The sequence below is a fragment of the Glossina fuscipes genome, unplaced genomic scaffold, assembly GCF_014805625.2.
Source record: "Glossina fuscipes isolate IAEA_lab_2018 unplaced genomic scaffold, Yale_Gfus_2 2, whole genome shotgun sequence".
In the NCBI taxonomy this organism is placed as follows: Eukaryota; Metazoa; Arthropoda; class Insecta; order Diptera; family Glossinidae; genus Glossina; species Glossina fuscipes.
Window position 1 is genome coordinate 34,084,141 of NW_023998416.1, and position 26,923 is coordinate 34,111,063.

The window sequence follows — 26,923 nt, forward strand, 5'->3', positions numbered from 1 at the left end:
TATATGTTTTTTCTGTTTCTTTTACAAGAAACAAACAAACATTATCGGTTTTATAGTTATAGAATTAAAGAGAATAATGATTAAACCTAAAGAACGACAACAAATAAAATAATAAAAAAAAAAACCTGTAAAAAACTAAAAATGAATTGACTTTATTATCATCTTTGTTTTAGATGTTGCTAATTGTATTCAAGATTACCATTAAATAACACATACTAACTCATCCATAGAAAAAGGAAAAAAAGAAAAAAAAAGCAACGCCATACTTATCTAGAAAATACTTTTAGGCAAAATAAGAAGCAGAAGCAGAAGATTCATGGGTTTTTTATTTTGTTGTTTTTGTTGTTGCTGTGAATGAGTATTTACACATGCGTATGTACATGTGTTTGTGTATGTTTGTTTTCTTTTCAATAACTGACTACTACTGGGTGCTGGGTGCTGTGTGGATGTTGTTTTAAGATATAACCGCAACAACAACAAAATTCGTGTGATTGCTTTTTTCTACTCTTTTTTTTGTTTTTTTTTGCTTTTTTTTTGCTTTTTTTCTTTTTTGAAATAATGATATTGATGTGTCTGCTTCATGCTGTACAGATGGTATATGTGCATGTGTGTGCGAGTTATCGGTTTTTGTATTGGTATGAGCAGCATTATAAATAGCTATAAAACACTTTGCGCTTCGCAATTGACTTTTGTTTTCGTTCACTGGTTTTAGCGTTTGGTTGTTGTACGCTAAACGCGGTCGCATTTGTAGTTTGCCAACGAAACGTTTTAAGAGATAGTTTTTTTTTGTGTCTTGCGTTCATATATATTTCTTTTCTATACAATTTTTTTTTTGCTCATATACCTAAACGGTGTGTTGTAATTACGTTTGGAAATCCAAGGTAAGAAATGAAAAAGGAAAAGCGAAACCGAAGCTACAAAACTGAGCGGTCTTTGTAAAGGATGCAAACAAAACATAACTAATGGATTTCTATTATTATTATTATTATTGTTGTTGTTGTTCTTATTGTTATCATTATTATTATTATTATTATTGTTGTTGTTACTGCAATTAACAAAACAAAATGGATTACTGTGGATTATTACGAAACGTTTATCTCATTTGAAAATTTCCCAAAAATAAATTCAACCAAAAGACTAAAGTTAAAAAAAAGAAAAAAAAACGAAAAAAAAACCCAAAACTAAAAAAATAAATGAAAAAACTAAATTCAATCCCGTCACACGCATATAATGAAAACTATTAATGTTCGAACTAAAAGTGAATTTAAAAATCATTTGTGGTGCGAAATGAGTTTGTTGCTTAAGTCTTTTGACTTTCAAAGGTCTTTTTTTTATGTGTTTTCTTTAAATGATATAATGTGCAATACTTTTTGAATGTGTCAAAATATTTTAATTTATTTAAAATTTGTAATAAAAAGATTACAAAAAATTTAAAAAAAAGGAAAAAATTTAAAACTGAACGTCTGTTAAGTCTCAAGTAAATCAATCTTCTCGAAGGTATTTTCTTACTGCTCCTGAGAATATTTGCATTGCTGATCGCATAAAACACTCAACATGAAACTGGAACAATGTGAAAATAACGAGGACAACAGGACAATTTGTATTCTAAAGGATTCAATTTTACATCCATCTCGGCTGCTACGAGAATATTTTCCTTCTGTTCTAGTAGTTAAAAGAGCACAACTTGGATTGCTAGACGAGCACTGCTACTAGTTATGTGTGTCTGTTCAATTAAATTTTCAACCTGCTGGAATTTTCAAACCTGCACGATATGATAAAATTTATTAGAAATTTTCGCACAAATTAGATTTGACAACATGTCTAGCCGGAGCATAACCGCAGCCAAAGAAAAATTCGTAAATTTCAAATATTTCAAAATGTTATCGTCCATAGCTCACGATGGCACAGATGTGTCTTTTAAAATAACCGCATGCAGCTCTGGAAGCGTATGTAAAGCGTTTGAAATTGTTTTGTTCCTTGGCGACTTTTTGTCGAAAGGACTCTGTCTCAAGAGAAGACGAATGTTGACCGAACTTCGTCCGTCTCAGTTTGTACAGTACTTTGCGGTTTTCACAAATGAAATCCATTATCTCAGGTTGTAAAATCCCTTATCGCATATCTTCTTCGGTAGAAAGAGAGTTATTTAAAGGCTTTATACCTCGTTCAAAGCTTGGAATGTTGAGAAAAGCCGTTTCGAGCCAGTGATAGTGAATGCTTCGATTCTCAAGACCGTTAACGGAATCCACTAAATTCCCTTTAGCATAAAATAAAGTAAAAGACTACGAAATTTACTTAATACTTCAAAAAAATGAATCAAGTTTGTGTTTCCAAGAGATTCAAAGGCAAAGTTCCACGCGTCACATTTCATGCAATTGAACCATCATTGGTCGATGAGCACATTTTTTTTTATTAATTTTTACTTCTTCAATCAATAAACCAGTGTCAGTTACTTTAAGACCGTATTTACGTCACATTTGATGATGAGAAATAATTGATCGACGATGCAATCTGAGAGGTATGCGTGTGCGGTAACACGTTGGATGGATTTCTTCATATATGAATATTAAAAAAAAAAAAAATTTAAACGAAAAACAACGAAAACTTGAAAAGTGGGTGTGATCTCATGTTTACACATGTGTACGTTGTTTATTTCATTATATAATCTGTCTTTTTTTTTTTTTGTTGTTTTATCTGCTTCTGCTGACCGTTCCTTATGAGTTTTTTATTTTTTCTTTTTAACATTATTATCTCGATGATTTTGCTTCTATCGAATCTTAGTTAATTATGATAGTTGGGTTTGTGTTTTTTTAAAAAAGAAGAAGTCGACAAACGCATACAACTAAATTATATATATTTAGAAATAATTTTAAAATAGCAAATCCATAAAGGACAGCTGTCGAGCTTACTCGATATCGGGAGCCATAAACCGCCCCATGATAAAAAGAAATAAAAAATATTAATAAACTTATTTTATAAAAAAAAGAAAAATGTAATTCAATATCAGCGCCGGAAACGTTTCTTAGCCAGGCCGTAGGGAAATGAGGAGTAAATGTGATATACTTGAGCTCTTTTTTTTGTTGTTTTGTACTGACGCTTACTTAAATAGTGGCAGTGCATTTCATGAAAGGGTCCAGGCTCGTCCAACCGGTTGTATATATAGTGCTTGCAGTTGACTGAATTTTTTCTTCAAACTTTAATGGCGTCTCCCTCATTACTTATAAATTTGTACATGAGCAGCAAAAAAGATATATATGTAGGTCAAGGGAAGACTAAACTGTAAGTTACCCGTAATTCAGGACTTTTCATGCTATTGATGAAAAACAAGCTAACTAAGACAAAGAACTATTTGCGCTTTAATTAAACTTAGACTTCAAATTTCAGTTTGTTGCTCAGGCCTTCTTAATAACTCATTTTCCCTCAGGAAAGTTTCGATAAGAAAAACTATCTAAATTCTTTTTACAGTGGCTGATGGTGCTATGCGATTGCCTAAAATGATGTAAGCCAACGCAGACAGTTGTGCACTTCTTATAAACGAAAATCATTTTATTTAATGTTTCACGTAGAGAGATATGGGAAGACTAAGCTGCCTTACCAAGGAATTGAATGATCTTGATTATAGTTATTTTTTAAAACCGTTTATTATTATTATTATTATTATTTTAATTTTAGACTAATGAAATGAATTCTTAGATTAAAAAAAAACATTGAGCACTAGCAACACAGGCTATCGGCCGTTTAAAATTTATTAATTGTGAAAAAATGATATCTCACTACGATTCTATACCCGCGAATATAAATTTATTTCGGTTTGCTTACGCAGATTTATTTCAGATTTCATTCTGGTTTCACGTTTCACTAATCTGCGAATTAATTTCCATAAGACCAATATCGCATCCATGCTTTGGCTGATAAAAGCCAATGAACTGATTACGTCGTTCTTAAAATTGCCTCCAGACAGTCGGGTCGCCATAGAGAACTCAAGCGAGTTTATCGGGAAAAGCCTTATTTTTTTTTTTTGTGTTCGCACAATCACAGAAGACTAGGAACTAGAGTACTAGTAGCTAGTCTCGAAATATCACTCGGAATACCGATAGCATAAGACCCATATAAACCTCAGTGCTTTTAATATCCACCAAACGTTTGTCAATAGCAATTCCCCTAAGAATGGTTATATCCGAAGGCCTTGAAGTTATGGTGCAAAAAACTTGCCGATGTATATATATAAGCTACCAATACATATATATATATATATGTATATATATTTTGTGCCCGCCTACGGATTTACATGTATAACGGCATATGTATTACATGCTGGCGATTGTATATTAGAAAGACTTCATAGCATTTGTTCACCAAAACTCAAGTTCATTTTTCTTATGTATTGCATGAACTTTATCCAGGCGCATGAATGTATGTATGCCAGTTTGATCGATAACCTCTTGTCATTATTTTAGGGAAATCATTGTTCCATCATTAAAGAATTTCTGAGCGAAAGATTGAATCAAGAGATCATCAGAAACCTTTTTTTGAAGGCAGCTTCACATCATTTACGACAACGAAACAAATGGTAGTCGAACGGTTCGGTACATCAAAGCTTCTCAACCAAGTTTTTTTGAATTCATGCCAAGCGAAGGAAACGTCACTTTTCCTATACATCAATTCTGGAAGCTTGAGCTTAGCTTCGCGCGTTAGTCGCTTTGGTTGTTGAGGATAGAGACGAAATCAATTGTCTGGTAAGGTTGCAGCAAATCAAGATCCATAGTTCATTACGTTGCCAACCTCCAAGTATTGTCTTAGATGGCGGCAATGCGATCTGTGAAATTTCATTCAGCTTGAACTATTGCGCTTTTCAAACATTCGCGTACACTCACTATCGTACATGATCAAAATGGCTTAAACTATTCTTCCGTGAGTGTTTAAATCGCGCTGATGTCATAGGATGAAATGGGCGACATTATTAACGATTTGGTCGACCGGAGCGCGACGCGCCTTTAGCATCGAAATCTCCCCGACGGAAACGGTAGACCAATTGCGTGCCGCCGATTGTAATAAAGCATATTCACTTAAGGCACCACGAATTGTTTCGTAAAGCCAGGGAAGCGCTATCTACTTAGTCAAAATCATGTTATATAATATAGTGATTTTTCTTAGAATCGTGGTTCGTTTTTTTTTAAATGTATTTGTTTTTTGATTATTTTATCAAATGTCTCAATAGTTTTTTTTTTAATATCTATGGAGCTTAGATGCGCCACGAAGTTTCGGTTTTAGCTTACATATTGGATAGCGGGTAAGGTGTGAATTGTCGCCGCCTAAGAGAGGGAACTAGAGCTTGAAGCTAAGACAGCCTTAACTCAAACTCCAAATCCACGCTTAGGGTACAATAATGTAAATAAAATTTGCTATCCACGGCATCGGACATAGTCGGGCTAAGTTTCCGAAAGCAAATACGAATGTCAACTAGCTGCAGATGTCAATTTGAAAGGATTATGATGTCAAGTAGTTTAATATTATAAGAATATAGTAGAAGAAATCTCACTTTAGTTCTTCATATGAATTATATGGAGCTGTTACCTCCTGCTGCCTCATTTTTACAATATAAGAAAAAAAAAAATTGTTTTCTTAGAAAAGCTTTAGCATAATTGTCTGAGACTCTTAAGCGGACGGCAATATTAAAATCTGTCTGTCTCTGATTTCCTCTCTCTCTCTCTCTCTCTCTATACTAGTAATCAATGAATCATTTAGGTATATGATTGTTATGATTTATATTAATTTTTCTAATTGATAAAACGCTTAACCACTTTTAGTATGATTCAGCATCGACAAGCTACTAACTGCCATGTCCGTTTAATTTTCTTTTTTTTTTTTTTTAAAAGCTTATTGTGCCCATATCGGTGTACTTTTAGAATTGTTTTAGTCGATGTTTTGTAATTTTCAAGAGTAGATTTTTGTGTTTATGTTGCTTTTTCCAAAAAATAAAAGAAAATTGAAGACTTTTTTCGTTGAGACGCGTAATACTTTAACAAGCGATTGAACAATCTTTCGTCGTTTTATAAAGTGATGGTTGTTGATGATAACATTGTTGTTGTTGTTGTTGTTGTTGTTGTTGTTAAGGTTATTGCAAAGACTACATGGCTCATACATAAGTGCGCTTCAACCGGTTTTCATTTTTATATGTAATACAAGTGCTATCCTTGACATAAAAACTTCTATACGAACGCATAAGCACGAGTTTTTGTTTTCCTTTTTTTTTTTTACAAGAGGCTTCGCGCTTTTACGCACTGAAATTACCCATCACGTAATATAAAATACATATATGTTGTGATTTTTACGCACCAGGAATGGGCAACTTCTTAATGCTCGTTATTAGTTTTCTCAAAGAAATGCAGCCATAAGTGGACTGAATTGCATTGTGGTGAAGCTTGACGAACGGTTGACTTGTCCGACTATTCATTACAAATGTTGTTAATCAATCACTTCTGCGATCAAAATTCACTGAACTTAAACTACTTTGCATTATATGGATAAGCTTCGCTTATCGTTCTTTGCTAACTACTACTACTACTACCACTCTCCCATGCACGATTTATTATTATTATTAGAGCATAGTGTACTGAGGTCAAGCGTTGGCAATTGTGTCAGCAATGAGCGAACGAACGAACGAACGAATGAATGAATGAATAAATGAATGAATGAATGAATGATTACGATTTTGATGTTAACAATGTCTGTTCACGTTTTTTTGTTTAAATTGTTTCCTTAAATAAAGGAAGAACGAAAAAAAGAGATAGAGAGAGAGAGAGAGAGAGAGAGAGAGAGCGAGAGAGATAAAGATATAGGGGCTTCTGTAGTGTTTATAGAAATAAATAAACGCTTGCCAGATAATGATGGATATCGTACGCGTTAGCTGCCATCAACGATGAACTCAAGAATGCCCATAGGGATCGAAACTACCGAATATCGATCGCTAACGAGACCACGTTAAGAACTAAAGATATTTTCCCCCAACATTTTTTCCGTATGCTTTGACAGGTCGATGCTCCCTTGTCGCCACCGTCCAATAAGAATATCGGTATAAGATTCTTTTGTTTAATTTTCCTTTCAATTTTGAAAAGATCTTTACATCTTAAGCGTTGTTTTTCTTTTTTTTTACTATTCTTTTGAAAACAATATTTTATAAATTTTAATCCATTATGTTTTAATTATTTACAATCATAAGTAATTTGAATTGATTTTGCATCCTTTCCGAGTTAAGCTAATTTTCGTTTACTTTTTGCCTTTTCTTCTATTTTTCTTTTCTTATTTTTTTTTTTTTTGATTATATTACAGATGAGATTTACTTTGGCTTTAGCTGCTATTTGTTTAGCAGTTTCATATGCTGAACCTGCCATTAGTCAAGCCAGAACTACCGCTACCACCACCTCAACAAAACCCGGTAGATTTCTATCGCTGCCCGTTCCTGCCAAGTGTGCCAGCCGTAAGTTATCAATGAAATTTTGTTCGTCTAAAGCATTGCAAACCATAAGTTTTGTGCTTTACGTGCCGCTATTTCTGTTTCCTTTATTAGGAAATCCATCTATAAATAGTTTTTTTTTTTTTTTTTTTTTTCATTTTGCTTTTTGTTTAGCTTAACTTCAATTCATCGCTTGCTTACTGCATACAAAAGAAGTGAAAATGTATAGGAAAACGTGAGCACTGTGTTTATTATTATTTGTTTCGCTTTATGAAATTCGAGTTCGTCTATGTCTTAACATTTGATTGATAGTGAAATTAAAAGCATTTGAGAATTGTAAAGAAAAACTTTTTTAATAAGTAAAGTAAGGCATAATAAATACTTAATTGGAATTTTAGGCTGAAGTAAATTTCACTTTATACTCAAGGCTTAGACTGAGAAGAACAAACATTCAACGTTAATTGCAATCAAGAATCGATTATATAATAAATGAGAATATTTTTATATATATATGCCTTAAAACGCATGTTCTTCGATACCCAACGTCTTGAGCTTTTACGGTAAATTTTTGAGTGCATCAACTTGTTGAGGAAAATTTCTTTTCCATTGACAGTTCACATACCTATTTGTACTGAATTGTTGCCAAGTATGTATTAGAAAATGTCAAAGTTGCCATTAAGTCTGACTGACTGCACTCGCTCTCTCCTTTGAAGTGTCGAACGGTTTCGTTAACCATAATCTTCAAATGTTATTTTTTGAATATTGACACTGATAGGTGTTCCAACGACCGTTTACAAGCAGACCGAAAAGTCAGAGCACATTCAATTTAATTGCGTGGGAGTTTTGGATATTATAGGCAATAGGATAAATACTAGTGCGAATCGATTGTTAGGGGTCTGCCTAAACAAAGCTAGGTCAACTTAGATCAACAAAATATTTTCGTTGATACCGGAAGAGTAAAAGGACAAGTTTCCAACAACGGTCGACAAGCGTTCGAGCAGGCAGGGTTAGATCAGCTTATGACCTGGCGTTGAACACGAAAATACTTAGCTTGATGGCATTTAGTAAATTTAATGCAGACCTAATCTTCCCTTTCGAATATTCCATTTAACATTATCTTGGGGTAGGCAACAAATCTAATGATGATCTCCTTCTTTCAAGTCGATTTCGAAAAGATGATGTGGTGGTCTTACGACAATGGGTAAGTGGGTTGGTTGAGGTCATTCCTATCTGTAAACTTTTCAACGATTCCTTTACATATTTAATATCTTTTATGATTCATGCATGCATCGGTAATCGAAAATGGAAACCTTTACTAAGGTATTTGAAATTTCAATGCCCTTTGCAAATTTAAAAATTTCCAATAATTGCTGTAACAATAAGAGGGATACGTGCATGTGAATATAACATGTGCCTATTACTTTACATCAACCTTTAACATGGTTCCTTTAAATGCAGAATATCTTCTACTGGTCATGGATTAATAACGAAATTTGAACTGAGATCTTATTAGTTATTTTAAAGCCATTGTAAAACCCCTTTTTAATAGCTCCAAATTTCTCTCTCAACCCGCTTAGTTTGGACGAATTAGTGTTTCTCGCTTGAACCGATGCATAACTTTGTTTACTTTCATAGGAGAGTTTTTTTTGTTTTAGTTTTTCTAATCGTGATTAATGAAATGATTATTGCCTTCAGGTTAGAAGATTGACTTTGTTGGCCTTTTCTAACGTTTATGTAAAATGTTTATTATGTCATTAAAAGAATTTAAAAATTTTTCATCAAAATTACTAATTTATGCCAAAAATGAAAACGTGAATAACAAAAACCGGTCGTCAGCAAAATGCATAAATACAGGAATTAATTTAAAACGAAAACTTAGCAATTGCTTATTATAAATTTAGAATTTTAATTAGGTGAACAGTTGCTATTTAGCTTTAAGTGAACCGGCAAACAAAAATCGAAAATAATTATCAAAAAAAAAAAAAAATAAAAAAAAATATCAAGTAATTGCAGCTAGAGCTCAGTCAATACTTATCAACATTAGGCATAGTTTTTAGGCCACAACCAGCTTTCAGTTTCTATGTAACCGGTTTGTTTTTCTTTATACTCATTTTTAATGTCTACCACTAGGACTATGATTATATTTAATAATTCTTACTTTACTTGTAACACCCGGAAATATCCATTAGATGTCATAAACTTGCTATATGCTTTTAGTCTTCGCTGCTTTTTGATCAACATACAATTCGAACTTCTTTGAATGCATGAATCGCCAATGAGACAAACTTAGACAGATTAGTTAACAATCCGAAAGAGGTTGGAAACAATTTTTCTAATTCTAAGAATATTTCCATCAAAGAAAATTATTTCATTGTGTAAATAATCCCGGAAAGACAGCGACAACATATGTATAATCTTCTTATGACCGATTTCCTTGCCGTGAATAGTATTCAGAATTCGCCACTAACTGAGCCAAGTTTGCCTTCTCGTTTGAAATTGAAATGCACTAAAATGAATCAGAAAAATTGAACAGAAAAAATAATCATCTTTAAAATAAACGACTTTGTTAAAAATAGCAACAGCAAGCATTAATTAAGCGGATATAAGTATAAGTATTGTCTGTGGTGTATGTGTGATTACATGCAAGTTATTATAGTCAGCTTGTTGGGTAAATTTTTGTGCTTTGATCATAATGTGTGTGTGTGTGTGTGTTATGTCTTCTATGTAATCGTGTAATTGTGAACTTTAACACTAAATACGTTATACGAAAAGTTTGTAGAGATAATGTAATAAGTTTTTCTGGCCTTACGTACTAACTGCGAATATTTTCCAAAGTTAACTTAACTCCTCTTGGTCTAACTTTTACGTGATGTAACTGCCCGTCAGTCGCTTAATACAACGCGAACCGCTAGCGTTAGAACGGAACATATTTGCATTAACGCACTTAAACTTTAATATGCAAGAAGAAAAATTTATTGAGCATGAGGCTGCGCATTCTAAACAATCGGGAGAATATGTTAAACTTTTCGTTTTGCTTTTGTATGTGAGGAACCGCTTAGACGATATCCCCTAGACGCGCAGGCACGACCATAATCAGGAAGAGTCGTACATAGAGGAGGACGGAAGCAAGTAACAGCATTTTTGTGGCCCCTGCTGGTTTGTTGTTCTAAAGGTGGTGCTAAAGAATGACGAGTTCCAGTAGTCTGTCGAGCGACATAAAGGCATTTTTTTTTTTTTTTCTTTGTATATGAGTAACTATAAGTAATTATAACGATGGAGCTGCTAGCGTATTTGTAGCTCTAGCCTTAAGATAATCGAGCCTTTTCCTCGACTAACGCAAGAATTTCCCATTCACTTGCTTATCATTCATCCGCAAAGCACTTATCTCTTTTGGAAAGGGACTTCCGTTATTGACCACTCAACTGTCGCGACTGTGTACTAAAGCTGTGTCGCAAAAATTAGGTATACAAGATACGACGAGTACTGGCACTGGTCAATGACAGTTAAAAGCTTAAAGTAATCTTCTTAAGAAACTCAGAATTACGTCTAGAGTGAGATGGAATATTTCTGAAAACAACAAAACGCTTTCGAATGCTACTCTAACGAATACCGAACTTCACTCAAAGAGAATGAGTCTGACGCGTTGTACCAATGTGTACAAACATAAACTATTTCTACACCTTTTACAGCAACAGCGCCAGCAATAATAATTTCGAAAACTCTAGCCAAGCTCGGCAAATGTCGGTATCATTCATCAAGACTTCAACGAGCCAAATAATTTAGCAAATTTTTTTTTTTTGTGTGTTTGTGCCAGCCTCCAATTACATACAATCAACGATAAAGTACCGAAGTCAATCAAGCCAAAGTTCATTTATTATGTTGAATAATCCAAAAGTATTAAATCTTTATTATTTATTGTCTGTCTAGTGTTAAAGTTCACGCAATTGCCCGACAATACGTGCTGTAAGCAACTGTAAAACTTTAAATTGTACAAAAAAGAATGCAAGGCAAGCTTGCATCTATATCCGCTATATCCGCTTAATTAATGCTGTTCTAATTCTCAATTCCACGAGTTCTTCCCGGCTATTCTCACTCTTTTTCTCATTCATTTTAGTTAAATTCACTTACTTACGATATAACTATAGTTCAAAACATATCGTAGGATTAAAGTTAGATAAAACCAAGTTCTTACTCAAAAGCTTTTCCTACCTGTCTACAATATTTTGGGTGAGGTTTTATCAATGGGTAGTCTATTCTAGTCTGTTGTATGTGAGACTAAGCATCATGCTATCAGATGTGAAAAGAAAATATCGCAAGTGATGGATAAGATAATAATGCCTTGATGGTAAATCTTCCAACAGTTAGTTTAATTTTAAAGTCCATGACCACGCAACCGCAAAAATGTTTACTTAGCCCTAATCTTATGATGTGGCTCTCAGCCATTTATGAGGAACAATGGGAATAACTAGAATTTTACAATCTTTGTTTTTATTCACATTTACACAAAATTATTTGAGTCGCTTCGTTGTTATGTTGCCGCGGTGGTTTCCTGATCTCAACACGGCTGTTAGAACCGATCTACTAGAACATTCTTGGTATAGTTAAATTAAAGCTTTATTTAATGCCATTAAACTAACGTTATTTTCACAAATTTTCGTAAGGCGTTTGACAGAGTTACTCATGATCTTCTTATTTTGAAGCTAACAGGAATGCGATCACCCCATCATATAGTGAAATGATTTGGATCGCATTTATCTAGCCGTACACAAAGATTTGTTTATTCCGAAGTGATATCTGTTCCTTCTGGTTTGCCACACGGCAGCCATTTACAATCTTCCTGGTGGCATTCCACGGAGTAATGTTTTAATGTTTTAATGTTTAATGTTTAATGTTAATATCAAGGATATAAATTGTTTACTTATAAAAGACTCGACCCTAATCCCATACTCATTATCATTTGTTCTTTACTTGATGAACATAACATAACGACTATGATTATTATACATGCGATTACGTCGATTATGTTCTTGTATTCTGCGTTTATATTTTTAAACTTGTAAATCTCTTTGTTATGGTGCTTTGTATTGATGTGAAGTAAAGAAGAAGTTACCGAAATGTGTTCACCTTGGCCTAAATTAACACAAACATAAGAATAATTTTATGCACTGTAAAGAGAGAAGAAGTATATGCAACTGAAGCCAATTAACTAGGGTCTCTGCGCAGATCTTAGCAATAATATACTCTAGTAAGCAAAAAAGAAGACAAGAAAATATTAAAGCAAGTATGAAAGTTAAACTCGATCGGAACCGAATCTTTTATACCCAACTACGTTATCCTAAAAAAGCTAAAAGAAGTGAAAGAACAAAATTTTCGTTCTCTATAATATGCAGTGTGAGCGCAGCTGATTTCTTCTATTTTCAAAGTAAAAGTTTTTGTCGTATAGGCATGTTGCCGTTGTAGGCGTGTCCTTTCAAAAGTTTAGGTCAATTCCACATTCTTTTGTAACTTTTTAGGCAGTATCTTCATTTCCGCTAATGGGACAATGTTTGCCACAATTACTACAAAGTTGCGCAAAGAGACAGATGGACGGACGATCAGGCGGAAATGTTTAGGTGCATTCAAAATTTGAAACTGGCTAAGAATTTATATATATACTTTATGGGATTCTTAAGCTTGGCGCTGCGCGTTATAAAGATATTGGAAGAACAATTAATGTTTGACACAATATAATATTGGGTAGGCTTGGTTCAATTTTATCCATTTTTGTGCACAAATGCTACAGCATCGCCCACATTTACTTGCTACAGTTTCTGAATGAGTAGTGAGCAAAAAAACAAGTTTTCTTTCCTATGAAAACAAGACGAGTTCTCGGCTTACTTGGCGCTGTGGACGTGTCCTTCGCCTGATTTGCCCCACTTCCAATACCAAGCTGCGTGCAAGAACTTCCAACGGTTATCGCAAATTTTTAATGGATAGCTTCATTTTTGCGGCCAGGAGTTTGTTTACAACAGACGGACAGACGGACGTACTTAAATTGATTTAAAATTTGATGTTAATTAAAAATATATATGCTGTGCGGGATCTCTGATACTTCGTTCCAGGCGTTGCAAACATTTTGACAAAATGAATAGACCCCTCATCGTTCGGTAATGACTGCAAAAATGTAGAAAAAGTGGACCGACTAAGAATATGGAAATTTTTGTTTGTTTATTTAACCAGTTAATCGTATCGAGCACTTAGAAAAATATGCATCTAAATTGCGTGGCAATACTCGTCATACTCATGATATGAAATTCGGTTGTAATGGAATGATTTGACAAAACGACAAAAATATTTTCTAAAATGCATTATTAAATCGAATACACATTCATTTTGGTAAAATATTATGAGGAAATCCGAAAAGGAGGGATAGACGAATCATGAAGACGTGTAATAAAAAATGTTGTACTTGTTTCCATGAGGAGTATACTCGTTATATATACCAGTCAACTGATGAAATAAGTTTTTATAAAAATGTCAATTTCACTATTTTTCTAATTAGGTGAAGAAAACCGTATGTGACGTGTGTGCGAATAATTAATGAAAAATAATAAGTAAACTTCGAGCCATTTCAAATTATTTCATTTCGTTTTTCTATTTGAAAATAAGTTTAAAAAAAAAAAAAAAAACGCACACTGCTTGCGTTTCATTAAGCACATCTTTGCGTAGACAATTCGCATAAACCGCAACGACACAGCTTCTCCGAGTTAAGTTGAGGTTGGGCATTATACATAATTATTTGCGGTTTGTGTTGGGAATGCAATTAATATAATGTTTTAAGAGGTAGGAACCGGCCAACAGGCTAAAGAAACAAGTTTTTATTTATTTTTTCTCATTTTTCGTCGTTGCTCAATTGTAATTTTCGTGTACATATTTCAAGCGGAAGGGATCATTGCATCTGAATTTCTAATTAAGCAAGAAAATGTAAAAATGTAATGAATGCGTTAAGATAGACACATAAACATAAATATGGTTGATGAGTAGTAGTAGTTTTCTAAAGTTAAGCAACTTCTTCCCCGCTTAAGATCGTTGTGCGATTTTAATTATTTGATTTTTTTTCTTTCAGGGCCCAAGGAATTTTCTTATCGAGGCAAGAATATGTTTTTAAGCAGTCATGTTCCTGCTTTGGCTACGAAGAAAGTCGATTGGTTAGACGCTCGAAATATTTGCCGTGAATACTGTATGGATTTGGTGGCGTTGGAGACGCAAGAGAAAAACAATTTAATTTTCCGTGTTATACAGCAAAATGATGTACCCTATATTTGGACAGCGGGCCGCATATGCGATTTTAATGGCTGTGAAAATCGTCCAGATTTAGAACCTAAGCACCTTTACGGTTGGTTTTGGTCTGCTACGCGTGAGAAAATTCAAGCTACTAATCGCTTACCTCAGGGATGGGGTTATAATCCTTGGTCTCAAACTGGTCACAAGAAGCGTCCACAGCCCGACAATGCCGAATATGATATCAATCAAACAAAGGAACAATGCTTATCAGTATTGAATAATGTCTATAATGATGGCATCGCTTGGCATGATGTTGCCTGTTATCATGAGAAACCTTTCATATGCGAAGATAGCGATGAGTTGTTACGCTATGTAGCCGCTACAAATCCGGGTATTCGTCTTTAAGTTACTAAGTTCAAAAATTCTTTTTTTTTTTTAATTTGTTTTTAGTTTATAAAAACTTTTAATAGACTTAAAATTTTTCCAAAAAATAATATATGTGCATACATATATAGATGTGTGTATTGTTTCGTCTCCCCCGTCTCTTTCCTTTGCCCTACATTTGTTATCTGTATAGTTTACGTATTTTATTTCGTGTCCTCTAACTGCCAACCTAAAAATCTCATATTATTGTAAAATATTTGTTTTTCTTTCTATGATTTTTCCGTTTTAGAAAATTTTTAAAAAAATTTCAAAATTTAAAAAGAAAAAATTACTTTTAAGAAAATCAATAAAATCTGTAAAAACCATTAATATTTGCTTCAGTGAATTAAGCAAAGGTGTTGTTAACCTACAAGATTTGTTACGATTAGTGCAAGATGCAATTCTTCGGTTATTACGCGAAGCACTATAGCTCTCATTAATGCTTGCTTTATAAAGGCCAACGAGGCCAGAAAACATCACCTGAAAATGACGTCTTCAGCACATTCCTTTATCCCTCCAGGGATTATTGGAGTGACGCATGCGTATGAAAATGAATTCTCCTGGATCCATTGTATTAAAAGCAGCTTGACAGTAATCGCATCTCAACGAATGCTTTGTAAATAATCCCGAGTCATTGAAGTTCTTGAGTGTGGCAAAAGAAATAAGATAGGACATGGCTTACTTATGTTATGTAGAGCGTTTGCAAAAGAAGTTGTAAGAGACATTATCATATACCTCTGAATTGAATAATTTTATTCGGGGTGTTATTCAAATATCTACCGAGAAATGAAAAAAAGATAATCCAAAGGTGTTTGAAACCAATCATACTAAGATTCCCATACACCTTCCTCACGGGTGGCATCCCACGTGGGTCTATTGTTTAACTTGATTTAAAACTAAAATTTTATAGCAATATATATACATATAATTATAATAACAATACTACATATATTTTTAATTACATTTGCGGGTAATGTTTTTTGCGGATTGCTCCTATATTTTAGTATTAGTTAATAATAGTACGTATAGTATATAACATAATAGATTAACGGTATGCTTTTATCTCTTCTCGCAGGAGAGAGCGTGAAGAAGAGGCATCTGGACACAATTGTCGCCCGTGTCCTTTTTCCAATATTTTTTTCGAGTATATGTGCCCGTATGCAGGAATAGAAAATTCGATAGGCTTTCCCGAAGGCGTTGGACACCGCGTCCTTTGGGAAATCCACATTCAGTTGTTTACTGGCGAAAATTAAATCATCCCTCTCATTGATAATGACATTTATGCTGTTCGTGTCACAATAGAAGTTGTCATTTTGTTTGGTAAAGTCTGCCAAGCAGTCATGGCATTTCTCTAGCTCGCGGACGTACAACTTTAACCGGAGAAAATTTCTCCGTTCCGGTCAAGTGATCTTAAGTCTTCTTTGACCAAATCTTCAATTTGGTAGTCCATATTATTAAAGAGGAAAAAGTCATAATCAGTTTTGTGCCAGCCACGACATTATGTTCACGGTGCATTCTTCGATTCATACAGTTTTAGTGCCGACGGTTTGTACTTGAGGGAAAACTCTTTCCAATAGTTCTTGGCTTACCCTATATGGCGATATACTTGTATTAGGGTAAGCCTAACGTTTTTTTTTTGCGATCCTTTCCTCTGTGTCGCGGTCGCATTGTTCCGTCTTTCAATCAACGAGCATAAAAGGAACTTATGATACATTGTGCTGAAAATTTACGCTTCCGTCAACATTGCTCAATTTAGCTCGATATTTAAAAAAAAAAATTGTATTTACTTTTAATTATTTTTTTTTCACAATTCACAAATGTAATTTAGGACAACCTTCCTTTTTAATTTTTTTAAAATTTTTGAATTAATAACTGATTTTCTAACAGCTGCTTTTTTACAAACACAACTCTAAGAAAGAGATTTGTGGCAACTTGCTTGGTTTATACTCAATACTAAGGCAAATTTGCTCTCAGCGACAGCAAACTTATTGTCGCCAGATTTAACCCAACTGACAGAGCGCATTGAACGATGATCGCCATTTAAAAAAAAATGCGCAAATTTAAATGAAACATTAAGAAAAAAGATAAAACTATAAAAGCAGCTGGCATCTGCTGAAGCCTGCAACTTAACATATCTCTTACTATCGAAATATGTCGAACTATTAGAAACATTTTATCTAGCTTGAAACTGGGAGAGTAAAAGAAATTAATAAAAATTTCAACATGTAACATGTTCGTCACTATTTTGTATAATACATAAGGCAATTACCACCTTTTGAAGAGCTGCAAATTACTCTTCTCATTGCTTCGGGCAATAATAATAATAGCGGGATATATTTAATCGTATTCTTTTCATTTTACTGCTTTCACGACTACTTCTCTTCACTTCTTGATTTATGATGACTTTTACTTATGTTACTCTTTCTCTTTGACGGCTGTTTCTCTAAGGTTTTAGAAGTTTCTCTACCAGAGCTTTTCGCTTTGTTCCATTTTCTGTGAGGTAGTTCACTTTTTGGCAGGGTATATTTATTACGGCTTTCACGTCTGCTTCTGCTCCTTTCTCGTCTTTTATGTTTGGTCTTTGACGATTTACTAGTCTCCTTCCTGTCACTTTTGCTACTTTTATGTTTTTCCTTAATTGGTTTTGAAAGGTTTTCGCTTTTGTGACTGATGCCATTGCCTCCGCAACATTTCTTCGCCTCTACTTCTATCTCCGGGCTCTCTGACCATCGCCAATTTCTACATCTTTCCGCATAAACACTTTTCGTTTCTATGTCTTTCCAACTGTAAAAGAAATTCAATAGATCAGTAATTTATTATTCTGTAACTCGTAATCTAAGCTAACCTTAATAAAGGCGTTATCTCTACTTTATTGAGATTTGGAACCACATTCGGTGTTCTTACCATAGGCTCTATAGTCTGATTGTATTTGTTGCCTGGATTTTGAAACAAATGCAAATAATTACATTGCGGACCTTTAGAGCATTTATGTGCCAAAGATAAACCTTAAAGGAGTTTAGTGAAAATTTGGTTAAGGAAGCATTGCATATAAATTTAAAAATTAAAATAGAGAAATTCCACGCTTTTGTAATAGGAAAAGGATACCGATTGCCTACCACAGACCGCCATACGCCAATGCCGAATATTGGAGAATTCTACACATAAGCGTCGGCAAGCGTAATATCGTCCTTGCAGATTAACAAAGGCTTTTAATGCGTCTCTATAATGTTAAACCTTTTTCGGTTAAGAGATATGATTGGTCTTTTATAATAATACCTCTTGTTTTTATATTCTACAAATGTGTGACCCCTCAAATGGTCTTGCACATTACGAGTGACTCTGAAATTTAGTATCTCGCCAAACTTTTCTATCTCCGGCCAAACATCGTCGCAAAATTCTTTATAAGTTTTTTTTAAGTCATCCTCGTTAAACTCCAATTGTTCATCAGCGTTGAAATACTCTGGATTTTCTGTTTGCCTAAGTAGTGGATGACTAAAAAAATTTCTTATTATGATAATTTTTGCCAGTAAAGGCCTTTTGTGATTGAAATTACAACAAAGACCGTAACGACAACAATTGGTCCTTTCAAAGAATTCACACATCCTCCTATCCGGAGCGGTTTCTATAAGAACCTTGAGTTTGGGGGGAGTTTTTATTATCGTCTCAGTTAAGTAGTCATCCATTACACGCATTGTGTCCTCAAATTCTTTATTCAGTGATTTAATTAAACGTTCTTCTGCAGCCTTCTTCAATAGAAGCGCTTGTTCGCGTTTTTGCAAATCAGCTTCTCTCTGTAAACGCAGAGCTTCGTGGGCTGCCTCTTGAGCCTTTTGCAGTTTCTCTAGTTGTCTGAACCGTTGCTGAGCTAAAAGTTCTCTTCTCAACCAGGCTTCTTCCTGCTCTTCATGCTCCTTCTCTTCTTTTTGAAGTTGCATCATTTCCACCTCTTCTTGCTGTTCTAGACGGCTTTTTTGTATGGGATCATTTTGCTTCTGCAAATTCTCTACAAAGCAAATTTATTTAGATATTCACATACCTTTATACTCATATTTATTTAACAAATTTACCAATTTCCAATAACCTATCACGCTCTTTGGCTTGCTTTTGCCTTCGCTTCTTGCGTTGTAACTTTTTAACCATCTTACGCCAAGTTCTTCTAGTGCCAACATCACTATTAGGTAAGTCATTACCATGAACAGTTAACCGCAAAGTGTTTATGGAAACATCGCCCGACATTTTCTTTGGGCTTTCTCACAACAAAAAGTATCCTATATAAAACCAAAGAAATGTTCATAGTTTTCAACAGATATCTACTAAGAAGGATTATATATATTATTATCTGTCTCTCCGACTTTCTATTATGTTTTATTGAAAATGAAATAATACCAGCCTTTATTATGGATTAAAAATCAGCAGAAAAAAGCTGAATTAAAGTTTTACTATTTGTATAAACACCTCTTCACTTAAATTGCACAGGAACTGAAAATGATTAAAAAATTTTCCTGTTCGCTGTTTTTTAGCAAACAGCTGAAAATTTATCTTATGAGTTGATAATATTAGTAATGTGAGATTTTATTTTAAGTTTACTGTTGTTGTCGATTATACCGATTTGTATTGCGACTCGATGTTACGCATGCTTAGTACCCAGCGGCCACACGCACATATAGAAGGATTAAGCGAATTAAAAAAATATTATATAATCATATATCATCATGTATAGGTCGTAAAAATTATCAAACGCATCTGTAATGTCAAAGCAGATTGCGGTACTAGCTCTACCACACCAAATACACACCTAAAGTTTTACAACAATACTGGTTTTTTAAGTTATTTGGGGAAATTGCTTAGCTGAAATGAATTATGAAATATGCGAAATGACTATGAAAATACGCGAACTAAACTTATTTAATTTTACAACTTAGCCGAAAGATAGACCGCCATAATTTTTTTTTTATTATCAAATTAAACAAAACAGTATCTAAATTTTCTGCTCATTTACATAAAGAACGTAATACGTTGCCATCTTCTTCTTAGTATGTTCGGCTTGAAAGTATAAAAAACCGACTAATATTATTTTAGTTGAACATATTCACTTGCTCGCATATACGACGATATAACAAAACAAATTTTTCTAAGTTGTGGCAATGCAATTTGTAGGTAAAATTTTGCAATTTCCTCAAAACAGGGTTGTAATTAACAATTTAGGTCCCTGTCTTTCTGCATTTATGCAAGCCACAAACCGAACTCTTAAATGTACGTATCAGAACAGTTCTTTTGCAACTGTGACATCTGCCACAAACATATATTTGATAATTCAATTATGCTAAACTAAAATTATAGCAAAAGAATTATCATATAATGCAATATCGCGAAATTTCAAATATTTCCCACACATATTTGCTATCTTATGAAATTATATTTTACAAAAAATGCTTGCGAGCCACTTTAGCACCTTTCTTATTACACATTAGCAAACTATTTAATCCATCATCAGCATCATTGCAGTTAAAATGTCAACTCCATGTCTGATAAAAGCCAGACAGATAGACTGTGTCATTCGTAATTAGTATGTTATACTGAAATAAGTAAGCAGGGCAGGTTCGCCACGTTGTTGAGTGAGTGAATATATGTTTTACATTCCTGATCTGCTTGGCTTCTTCCGCCAAGATTAGCACTCTTTTAACTGCCGAAGTATATTCGGCCAAAAGCGTCACTAATAAAAGAATGGATTCAATTGTTTCATTTGCGAAGTTAAAGGGCGTAACTTAATGCTTAGTTCCGTAGATGCACGCTATGCTATGCATAGACTACAACTTAATCGCGCTTTTAAGGACACGAATATCATTGCAAAGAAATAGTCTATTAGATTAGATATCACCTTTTTAATATACATGTTTTTTGAATTTCTTTCATTTATCGGATGTGTGACTATTAAAATTAAGCCCACATATATTGGAGCCGGATCGTGTATATCCACCACCATTGTATTGCGCCGTAACGGGATAAGAGAACCATAAAAATTGTATTGGAAGTTATTATTACGACGCAATTTTGACCAAACATCTGTGTTAATACAGCTTTATCTTCTGTGGGCTCGCAGTAAATGCGATCACACTTACAAAAATGGTTGCTTTGGATCCCGGTCTTCTTTTCAACGCAACAAACTCGAGTCATAACGATTTGAGACTTCAGTCGGTAAGGAGAATAAATCCTAAACAGAAGGAAATGCCTACGCACGTCGTTATGTAGGCACTTTAGACATTTAATTAATTCTGTATCGTTATAAATTCAGACCAAAAAATATATCACGTGATCTAAGGTGGAAGGAGCCAATTTTGGTTGATTCTAACAAGACATCCGGATTTGCTTGCTGGTGAACAAATAAAACCTGGGAATCGAGGTGGATTTCAGACCCGCTCATTGCAATCACAATTAATCAAGCAGTTTTTGAAAATCTTCTCGAATTGGCGGTTGACAAAAGACAACACAAGTAGCACTATTTCAAAAATGTTTTTTTTTTTTTTTTCATTTTCATCTACCCCTCTATCGCTTCACTTGAAACCAGACAGCTGAAATCAGCTTGGGATGAAATGAGTGAAATTATCATTGTGAGTCTGCGTTTACACGATATCTGAGGTAAAGGCAAACGTACAAAGGAGAGGATGCAAATACTAGATGAAATTTTCCCAATCCGGTCCTTCAATTACACATTGTTGTACACATTCAACGTTCAAATTTGTTGCATAGCGATCCTGCCCAACACGATTCTGCGATCGATCCTGCGATCGACCAGCAACCTGCAAAGGTTCCTTTAAAGCAAACGATTTTTATGATCTGAATCTAAATTTAAATCAAGATTTATCAAGATTATGATAAAGTATTTTTATGTTCGTTTCCAAACACATTTTCAATGAGAATCGTTTAATAAATAACTCTATCTGCATATGAGATTAGAACAATTTTTTCCCTATAATCATGGAATAATATTAGATTTTTCATTATAAAAACTTTTTCAAAGTAAATTTAATTTACATTTTTCCCGAAGACATTGCTTTTGCTTACCGAAATCACTCTCTACTGATCCGACCAGGAATTTCACATCATTGCAATTGCATTGAGCCTCTCATGCTAATTGCTGTCAGCAGGACGTGCTGAGCATGTTATGACGGGTCGTGTTTATCGTTTAGTACACCTTTCGTACTACGAGGTTTGAGTTATTGCTGGAAATGTTGCGATTCCCGTTGGAAAATGTGGTTTTAAAAGCTAAACTCTTAAATATGGGACCACCACCAGACATATTTGAATTGGTATCGGAAAAGTCCCCTTTCATGTCCGAGCATAAAAACTTATGCTTGGGTAAAGCATGGAAATAAAACGTTTATTTATTTATTTATTATGGACATTTTCCAATTTTTTCTATTATGGTTCTTCTTAATTCCCTAATTAATTCAAGTTATATAATTTTTCCCCCACCATCTTTTCATCACTTCTTCTTCCACTTGCTCATATAATTTTTACAATTCTTCCTCTTGTTTTTTGTCATACAAGTCCTTTTTTGCCATAGTTTTTTTAATCGGAAATGATCGTAAAAATGGTCCGATTTAGTCCATTTCCAATAGGGTTTTTGTCTTGAGCTGAAACCTGACAGAGATCGTACCACATATCGCAAATAGATTGAACTCAACAGTACAGGTTTTCTCATTAGATACATGGACGGATCGATTCAGAGAATAATTTCGAATTTCATATGACAAGCTATGGGCCTACTTTAATCTGCCTTCGCTTAACGCACCATTGAACAAAATCGAAGCTCGATAATCTATGCTTCTTCTTCTAAATATGTTTATCATCAATTTTAGTTCTGAATCTGATTTTAGTTTTTCTTCAATATAAGAGTTTTTGTTCTTCATTTCTTGCCGACTTCATATGCGCGCAGATGCTAATTCCGCTATTTTTTCAATGTGCTTACAAGTGCTTAAGACTGTTTAAGACTGTTTAATAAAATTTTATAGTAAGATTTTTAAGCGTGAATTATGCGCCATCGACGAACCTGCAATTATCTCTACTCTTCGCGGTGTATATCTTCTTTGATAACCCACAAGAGATATTTTTTTATTGTCTTCACTTCTATTTATCGTTCGCTTATGAATGTCATTGCTCCAGTCAACAAAATATTGGCTTTAAGAGAAAAGAATTTATTCTCTGGCTAAATTTACAATAATAATAATAATAATAATAATTTTACAAGTTAGCCTAAAATTAGACTGCCACAATTTTTATTATCAAATTAAACAACGCCCTCGCTTAATTCCCTGTTGAAAGGTAAAGCACAGAGTCGCTTATAATAAATAAATGGTTAAAAGCCCAACTTAACAACTTAAATGTTAACGCCAATCAGCTATGTTAAACGCGCAACTTACCAGACCAGAAGGGTCCAACTCTGTAAAATAACATTATCTAATGGACCAACTCTGTAAAATAACATTATTTAACGGACCAACTCTGTAAAATAACATTATCTAACGGACCAACTTAACAAAAGCCGTCGGCAAAACAAAAACTTAACATTAGCAAATCTTTCTTGTTTTTGTTTGCTTGACATTTATGGCTATTGCAACACCCTGTTTCTTTAAATCCATAAAATATGTTATAACATAATGAATGTGTGTTCACATGTACCACATATTCAATGAATTCAATGAACTTATGAGTATTTATTTCTTTTGCTATACGTTGCAATTAACTGGCAGCAGTCTCAATGGATCAATTAATTTGAATTAAATTCGCTTACTGGACACATTCATATTCATCTTACACGATGCAATTGATATTTAAGGCGCATCGCGGCTTTAATCTCGCATTTTATTAAACACTTGGTGTTATGATAATTTTGTCTTTATTTATTTATTTATTTTTTTTCTTTTGTGGACAAGTGATGACTTTATGTTCCACGTATTGGGCAAGCAGTAAATTAATTTTTTATGATGTTTGGAAAGGTAAACGGTAACGGTACACTTGGCATTTGACTTTTGACAGACAATATATAATAATTGTTGTTGTAGTTTTTTTAAGGAATTTAATTTTAATGTAACGCTTAAGATCTCACCCGTTAACGTTTTATTGCCTAATAAATAATTTTTAATTATGAAAATTCAAAAAGTAATAATGACCTTGAGTTTTATAAGTCATTCAGTTTGTAACGATTGTAATGAATGACCATAGCTTGTGCTATGTGTATGTGATATCATTTCCAAGTTTGCATCTTAAGTCTTTTTGTCTTGACTTTTCAAACGTATAATCTAAAGAGATTGCCATTAATCTTAATTACATTACAAATTGCGTAACCAGTATAAATACAATTCTAAATCTAAACCAGTAAAATAATTTCATATTAAATGTATTGATGATGAAAAGCGTTTGTTATTGCATTCAATATAATTCATTTTTGTACAACTTTTTACAGAAAAAAAAGGTCAATTTAAAAATACGTTTTTGTTTTAATTAACCAAGTAAAATACAATAAAAAAAAAAAAAAAAACTCAAGTTCATCCAGTTTTTTAAGTGCACATCTTCACAGTCAATGTCGTTCTATAGCAGATGTTAGCGATAATGGCGTCTATGTTTTTTCACATTCAAATTGTTGCAACGATCACAACTTGAATATGAAGAAGAAAAATATTTTCATTTAACAGTTAAACTTAAAATTTTATTTTATAGATTATTTACAGTTACAATTAACTCTTGCCAAGGATTAGTAGCGGTTTGCACACCAGATTCATGAGTAACATCGTCTTCATGGGAGTGCATTACACAGTCGCACAACAATTGCTGATCCTTTTATTAATCGTTAATCGCCAATGTTTATCAGTAATACTAGCAGTTACTTGGCTTTCTCATAAACTCAATTATTAATGAAATCAATGCGTTTTTAATACAGTAATCCCCTCTATAACAAGGTACTCTTATAACGCGTTTTCATATTACGTAATTTCATTTCCCCCATGTAACGCGGAGATTTTCCACGTTATACATATTTCTGTACCGTGAAATTTACAATGATTTGTGCATAAAATAGAAAACGAAGAATCATTAGATCATAGAATTTTAATTAATACAGACGAACAAGAAGATACGCTCTTGAGTGAAGAAAATGACAAGAAGATAGCGCCGGATCATACGAGCACGCTTGGAAGCGCGTTTTCCTATAATGCGGAACTGATCTACCGTGTTACAGGGGGATAACCGTATTTCAATTAACCAATTAATTAAAGTATCCCTGCATCACAAAAATACTATACATGTCCTTAGTTAGATCAATGCTTAAGTGACTCTTGGTGTTATGTAGATTTAATTGAATCCGTTCAAAAGCAATTCCTGCTCTTTCCCCCTCGGAAGGTTCGGTTTGACGCCGAACCCCTTTCTGAAAATTTTGCCCCTTTCTGAAAACTGATTGCTTCAGTTAGTCATACCTTATCGTCACTCGACGACATAACGTACATCTGTTCTTGGTGTCCCCTTCTTAATTCACCCTTATTGAACCCTAATGACCCTTAATCGCTTCACAAGGAACTTCATTTTCATTAAGCTTAGTCAATGTAAATATAATTATGAGTTATTGAATCCGTTCAGAGTTGTGTGCAGAATCCTTATTGATGTCTAGCACTTAACCTCAATCACGGACTCTTCAAAGCCTATCAAAACTATCAACCTTAATAGCCCCGATTTGCCTATGCTGTATTCAAAACTAACCTGCAGTGTTAACGTTCCTCTGACAATAATTCAAAAATTAAATGGTGTTGTTTACTGTTATTGGTTGCCAAGTGTTCGCGTGTTTGCAAAGGCTTAGGTGTTCTGTACCTCTATGGGTGGGTGCGCCTCTATGGTAGTTGTGCATACCCTTTTTTTCTTTCTTATCTATATATATCTTATTTTTCTTTACTTCTTATGTACTTTATGTTAGTTGTTGATAATAATTAGTGCAAGAGTTCTTCTTCTAAGAGTTAATTGACGTCGACTCTTCATTTATTTTAGCTGAGTTTCACGTATAAGTGAATAAATAAATAAAAAATTATTATTAATATAATAGATTAATAGCTAATTACGTGGGCACGACGTACCGTGGCCTGGAAGATCTATTGTACTCGCCCATGCCCCTAGTCAATCAGTTTTAGAATCCTTATGAATCCCGCCAGCTTCTTTGGTTCGGAGCACCATATCGTGTCCGGTCTAGTAAAATGCTCACCAAACGCTTGCTGTCTGATTCCGTAGACGGCCTTTCATTCTCATAGAATATGACGGGATGTCTCACTCGTGTTTTGGCAGAATCTGCATGAATCGATATCAAATATACCCATATTTTTCAGATGGTACCTGAGGGAATTATGACCCGCATAGAAGCCGGTGACCAAACATAGTTCGCTTCTTCTTAGTTCCGGTAGTTTATGAGCCCTACCGGAAGACTTTGTGAATCTTTTTGCATACCGTTGTCCTGCAATTGAGAATTGACCAGTCTGTTAATGTGGCTTTTCGATACGCCAAGGAACGGTTCAGGGTCTACTAAGGCTCCTCGGGCGCTGCTGTTAGCTAGACAGTCAGCCCTTTTGTTGCCCTCAACACCCGAATGTCCAGGCACCCAAATTAGGCGAACATCGTCTGACTCAATGTTTAAAGGCGCTCCAACACCAGTCTGGATATGATCAACCGTCCCCTTAGAGACATTAAAGCGGCTTGGGTGCCGGAGTATATACAGATCAGCGCTGATCGCGTAGACTTCTGCTTGGAATATGT

General features: G+C 34.1%; 2 protein-coding genes across 7 annotated transcripts; one reads left to right on the forward strand and one right to left on the reverse strand.

The window, feature by feature from the left end:
• Positions 1-671: 671 nt before the first annotated feature.
• LOC119633366 lies at positions 672-15,174 on the forward strand. The gene is made up of 3 exons (XM_038026887.1): positions 672-881; positions 7,327-7,474; positions 14,556-15,174. Exons 2-3 carry the CDS (start codon positions 7,327-7,329, stop codon positions 15,116-15,118), a joined length of 711 nt encoding a protein of 236 aa, XP_037882815.1. The 5' UTR covers positions 672-881; the 3' UTR covers positions 15,119-15,174.
• Positions 15,175-15,848: 674 nt separating this feature from the next.
• LOC119634005 (U2 small nuclear ribonucleoprotein auxiliary factor 35 kDa subunit-related protein 1) lies at positions 15,849-20,011 on the reverse strand. Of its 6 annotated transcripts, none has more exons than XM_038027905.1 (6): positions 19,932-20,011; positions 19,204-19,404; positions 18,413-19,139; positions 18,253-18,356; positions 17,982-18,141; positions 15,849-17,920 (listed from the first exon to the last, which is right to left on the reverse strand). In XM_038027905.1, exons 2-6 carry the CDS (start codon positions 19,370-19,372, stop codon positions 17,509-17,511), a joined length of 1,572 nt encoding a protein of 523 aa, XP_037883833.1. In that variant the 5' UTR covers positions 19,373-19,404; positions 19,932-20,011; the 3' UTR covers positions 15,849-17,508. The 6 variants fall into 6 exon arrangements, 5 of the variants coding, with proteins under 5 accessions (XP_037883833.1, XP_037883832.1, XP_037883831.1 ...); XM_038027904.1 differs by lacking the exon at positions 19,932-20,011 and adding an exon at positions 19,742-19,809; XM_038027903.1 differs by lacking the exon at positions 19,932-20,011 and adding an exon at positions 19,592-19,733.
• Between the last annotated feature and the right edge of the window lie 6,912 nt (positions 20,012-26,923).